The 5,804-nt window shown below is 44.1% G+C and overlaps 1 protein-coding gene across 1 annotated transcript in view; it reads left to right on the forward strand.

The window, feature by feature from the left end:
* Window positions 1-4,008, forward strand: part of CSUI_003426 (ribosomal l25 family protein) — a 7,193-nt gene extending 3,185 nt beyond the window's left edge. The window contains exons 2-6 of the mRNA XM_068063624.1: window positions 41-121; window positions 856-969; window positions 2,227-2,363; window positions 2,969-3,058; window positions 3,885-4,008. Of these exons, the coding sequence (XP_067924409.1) occupies window positions 41-121; window positions 856-969; window positions 2,227-2,363; window positions 2,969-3,058; window positions 3,885-3,986 (524 nt within the window). The 3' untranslated portion in view covers window positions 3,987-4,008. The remainder of the gene's footprint in view (window positions 1-40; window positions 122-855; window positions 970-2,226; window positions 2,364-2,968; window positions 3,059-3,884) is intronic.
* Window positions 4,009-5,804: the final 1,796 nt, after the last annotated feature.

Below are 5,804 nucleotides of genomic sequence, written 5' to 3' on the forward strand. Positions count from 1 at the left end.
GTATCTATCTTTCTCGAGTTGTGTAATGTGATGTCTTCAGTATTCCAAGCCCGTCTATTTAGACTGCATGTAGGCATGTGGATCGAAGAGTGTCTCCCTACATACGTACAAGCTGACGCAGGTAAATCAAGAAAAGAACAGCCGAGGCTCCTTTCTACGTCTTCTCTATAGCGTCGTCCATCGTTCTTTCTATCACCTAAGATATATCTCCAAGAGAAGAAGAGCCCTCTGATAGACAGATGGGAGAGCGGTGAAGACGAGAGAATTGAAGAAGATACTACTCATATCTCATATGATGTCCTGCTGTTCTCAAACCTACATCACGATAGACTCCATTCTTCTTCTTCTTTGTCGTCTTGAGCTCTTCTCCTGTTTCTTATATTCATCGCTTCCCTCTATAGGAGTTCCAGCGTTCTTCCCATCCCCGTGGAAGCCCGTCTTCTTTCGATCTATCTCTATTCTTATCATAGAGTCCTATACATATATATGTATTGATTCGCAGCGTATAGCATGTGTCTGTGTATGGTAGACATAGATAGATATTTCGCAGAGGAGATGAAGAGAGAGGAGTTCTGATTTGTATGCAGAGCTCAAGTAAAGAAACCTAGCTGATATACAGGATAGACATCTCCACGGCTCTTTCTACTGGATCTATTGTAGTCTAACTCGAGCAGGCCGGGAGGATTTATTTCTCATGGGGGTTTCTGAAAAGGAGAAAGACCATTGCAGCTGAGAGAGTTCTCTACACCTTCTACTCCTTCTACAATCCGCTGTGAACCTCCATAGCTTCTCTTCTTTTCATCCTGTCTTTCTTTCTTTTTCTCTTTCTCGCTCTTTCTTTCTTTCTTTCTTCAGTTGCTAAGAGACTGTACTTCGTGAAGTTTCAGCGTCATGTTCCAGGCAAGATTACTGAGGTAGACGTCCCAACTACCATGGTGGGTCTTCTTGCATGTCCTGCCTATCAGAGGGGTAAGTCTAAATATATATATATATATATGTGGCGGCTTATATTCGGGGGAGTCTTCTTTATCAAGCGACGTGATGAGTTCGTGCTAGTTACTATCTCGTGTCTGTCCGTCTCTCCGTCGTCTGTCTCTGTGAATTTTCACGTGCAAGGTAGTCGCGTGTTTCTCTCTTTCGCTTCTTCTTTCTTTCTTTCTCTGTAGGGGATCTGTTCAAGAAGTACCTGTTTCTCCCTGTCTCTTTGTCTGTCTATCCATCGATGAAGAAGGTTCTCGTTCTCTTCTTCTTTCGATGCTTTGTTACTCTCGGACCCACAGGAAATCCACAGCCACAACTCTTGCGAGGCGCAAGGATAGACTCAGTTAAGGATACCCAGATAGATAGAACAGATAGATATGGAGAGATCTCAGTTAGGTGGATATAGATTGGTAGATACGGATGCGTAGATACAGATAGACAGATATAGATAGGCGTCATACGTCTTAGTCCAATTTTGGATCGGTGGACAGACCCTACCTGTATCTTCATATATAGATAGCTGTAGAGAGGTATTGTCTGTTGTAGTCTATCGGTTAGATACGGAGAGGGAGGTGTACCTTCGCTCTTGTATATAAAAGTACATGACTTTTCTATTAGCATTAGGCGCTCTCTCCATATGCATGTGATAAGACGTTTACTCCTCTCGGCGGTGTCTACTTCTTTTTCTGTATGCCTGGTTGGTTAACAGCGAGGGAGGAGGCTGCGCGGGACATAACGAGGGGCAGGTTCAGGAAGGCTTTCTCTTAGCTAGCTAACTAGCTGGGGTTTTCGTGTGTCTAGTTGATGTATGCTTGGTAGAGGAACAAATAGGACTAAGTAACGCGATCGCTGATGCCAGCACTCTTATACATAATAAGCGATCAAGTGTATTATCGATTCAACAATAGCAGAGATAGACTACTGCCTATCAAAGATATCTACAGTTTCTTTCTTCACTTCTTTCTTCAAGTTCTTCCATCTCAGAACTGACAGCCTAAGATTTGGTACATCCTTTCTTCGTATGTGTAATCCATATCTCAAGCTCTCTCGTCCATTCTATAGAGGAGGTATAGTAACGCTGTAATGACGTTTGTGTCTTCTTTCTCTATCTAGCAGGGGTGTATGTATCTATGTATGCATGAATTTGTATGTATGAATCTGTATGTATGTGTAGATGGATGTATGTATGTGGTCTATCCTATTGAAGTGAAGGATATACACATTGCTGTGTGTGTATGTTTCCAGGATATCATGTAGAGCTTGTTATGCCTACGATCAGATGCCAATGTGTAGGTGAAGATCTTCCTTCGCCTTTCTATGTCGATGTTTCAAAGCTTCACTATCAACCTCCTTATAAAGCTATCACGTTAAGAGATCTCGAGGTATGAGAATGTCCGAAGAGAGAAAGAACGATCGAAAGACGAGAGTGCCCCTAGCTTCTGTTTTCTACTGAAAGATGTGCACGTGCATGTTCTATAGGAGGGATACTTCTTAGGACGGATGAGACTAGATACAGCCGAGGTTTACGAGATAGCCTATTGTCGGTTTTCTTTCCTGGTAGGTGGATAAATGAATAGACAGATCAAGGATGCACAGGTAGATGAATAGATAGAATGAGATAGATTGATGGACAGATAGATAGGCCAAGGATGGGTAGATAGGTCGACGGGTGTAGGATAGATAGGAAGATAGATAGATAGATAAAGGGTAAGTAGATTCCTAGATAGCTACATCCTGATTGCTTTCAATTTCTAGTGTCATAGTACAGCTATTCTAGAGAGACGATAGAAGGGAAGCGATTTCCTCATCTTCACCTTTCCTTCTCATGAGAACCCACCTAAAGACCTGCAGTCCCTTACACCTACGTGCAGTGTACATGGTGGGGGTATCATAGTTTCTTTCTTTCTTCCTTCCTTTGTTTCTCTAGCTTTCTTTCTTTTCTCATGTCTTCCTTTCTCTCTTTCTCCGCATTTCTTTCCTCCCCCAGGGACTCCTTCCCAGAGATGGCTGTACACGCTTCCATCCTGCCTATAACCTTGATACACAAGAGGTAGCGTGGACGTATGAAGTTGGCACTGTAAGTTTCTTTCCCTCTCTCTCTTTTTCTTCTCTCCTCTTATATACGGTTCTCATGTAGAAGATCTCGGGAGGAGAATGATGACGGCATGAAGAATAGAACGAATCTTCTTATGTAGATATCTAACTGTCTCGTTTCTCCGTCTCCCAGTCTTCACTGCATATGATCCCTCATCTCGTACAAGGTGATGGTCATTCCTGTCTCTCTTCTTTCTCGATCTTTTTTCTCCCCTACACTCAGCTTCTCTTTCTCTTTCTCCGTCGATTCTTCTCTCGTGTTTATCTTCAAGTTGAGGAGGGATTTTTTTTCATTCGCTAGGTGAAAGACTTGCTTATCTTACATTCTCCTCTGTCTTCACGACCATAGCATAGATGACAGATCGCTTCCTTGCATCACATAGATTCTTCCTAGAGAGAGAAGCACGAGGGAAATTGAATCTTCGGGCACGTGGAATGTAGAGAAAGAGAAATCAGGAATGTCAAGGCAAAAGAAGAGGAAAGAAGGGTAAGCAATAAAAGAAACAGAATACAGATTCTTACGGTTTCTCTCCCACATGGGAGATCCGCCCATACGCATGCATGCACGTGCAAGTGTTGTCGTCGTCGTCTCACTCACTTGCCCTTTGTGAATAGGAAGGTTCTTCGGTCTTTCTTTCTATCTCTGTTTTTCTGTCTCTCATTCATTCGTGTGTCCTTTCTTACGTGTGTTGAGGAAGATAGCGTGTATGTATTGTATTCAACTGCATGTCTTTTAGCTGTTGCATTTTGTCGTGGTGATGTTTCTTGTTCTCCTTCTTCTTTTCCTTGTTCCTTCTCTTTCTCTTCAGCTCCCTGAAGCGCCTTTACCGGAGGACTACGTCGATCCGAACTTCATCAATAGAAAGCAACAGAAGATGGATGTGATGTTTCATAAACACTTTCCTAACTAAGCTGAATGACGTCGCTCTAAACATTGCTTATATTCTCTACTCATGTAGACATACCTATATATATGTACATAGAGAGACTTGAGAGCCTCTCGGCCCATTCATCTGAACGAAGGGCGCGTGCCTACAAATTTATATGTATTCATAGATATCTGTATAGAGAAATCAGTATACACGTATATACGTATGTATATATGTATATATATGGGTATGGATGACTGAAGTGATAGAGAGGATGTGCGATGCGTTGGACTTTGATGTGATCGAATGGAGCTTTTGTCTTCTCATCCTCTTGGCATGTGTCTCTCGGTTGTTCTTTTCTAAGAAGTTTTGCTATGATCGTGAATGTCTTCGTTTCTCCAGAAGGCATGTCGGTGATGTACTAGTCGTTTTCCCATGCTGCTTCTCTCTATCTACTCTTCTCTGTTACACTTGTGTGAGGAGGTGTATTGACTGTCCTTACTACGCCTATCGTTCGAAGGTCTCTCTCCTGTACGAGGAAAGAGGACGAGTACATTGGGTATGTGGATATACTGAAAGGCACCCTTCTTCCAACTAGCGTCTATGATCAGGGTTTCCGCCTTCGAAAGCCGTATCCTTTTTTTCAATAGAATGAACGCATGCGTAAAGGAATGTACATTCAGTGGTTTCTTCATTGTCTACAGCGTGAGGACCTCCTCTCTCGTGTTCCCGACTGACAGACTGCATGCGGAAGAAGTCGTTGCTTTGAGCGGCTTCACGACAATAGAGCCGAACTTGGTTCACTTAGTTTCTGCTCTTGGGCCTGAGAAAAGAGAAAACGGAGAGGAGGAGGGAATAGAGAGAGAAAGAGGCTAGACGCGTTCGATGAAAGGAACGCATTTTGATACTAAGAAGAAAAGCAGATGACAACACAAACCTTCTCCAGTGCGTTTCTCAAGTGACTAACTAACTATACACGAGATAGAGGAGAGGTAGTCGAGAGAATGGCCGGAAGGAACTGAGGGAACCGCGCGCCTTCCCTACATCTGCTTTAGTTTGTCCCAGAGCAAAGGAAAAAGACAAGAAGAGGAGCGTGTATTGTAGGCGCTATCATAAGGCTTTGCATAAAACCAGCGTGTCTGGCTTCGAGGCACCTGGTAAGGTGAACTCTTCTTATAGTTGTCACAGGCAGGAACTCTCTGGCGTGTGGATGGGCTTGCCTATCAACACCATCGACAGCCAAGTGAGCGATCGGTGCGCGCGCCCTATCTACACAGTTGGGTGAAAGGAACGGAAGAAGCGAGGCTACTGGGCTTTTGGAAGACGAAACGTTGATGTCGGTTCCTACTCGGAGTGAACCTCTCTTGGAGACCTCTTCTTGAAACTGGAAGTAAATAGAAAGTGACACGTAGTGAGGACCCACTGGTAGGAAGTACGAAAGGGAGGCATGCTTATGATAAACATGCGACGAAAGGACGGGCGGGTCCGGTTGTGATCGGGCAGAGACATGCTTCTTGTCTCTAAACGTGAAGCTCTATTCCGGGAGATGATACATACGCGGAGGCCGGGAGAACGGACAGGCTTATTCGTTTTGCCGTTTGCGTCGTCGAGAGATAACTTCGTCGACGCTGTCACGAACATCCTTACTGTTCTTTAGGATCCGGTTGAAGGTACAGCTATAACAGAGGGAAATGTAACCTTGACGGTTGTTTATACATGTCATGACAACTCGCTCGGACCTCCTGCGCCTGTTGGGAAGGATCTTCTTGGTCGTGTACCTTCGTACTGGTGAGTCAGTTTCCATGTGCGTGCGTGTCTCCTCTTGACAACACTCTGCCGGCTGTTTAGTCTAGTGGTATG

This window comes from Cystoisospora suis (genome assembly GCF_002600585.1).
Source record: "Cystoisospora suis strain Wien I chromosome Unknown contig_1526, whole genome shotgun sequence".
In the NCBI taxonomy this organism is placed as follows: Eukaryota; Apicomplexa; class Conoidasida; order Eucoccidiorida; family Sarcocystidae; genus Cystoisospora; species Cystoisospora suis.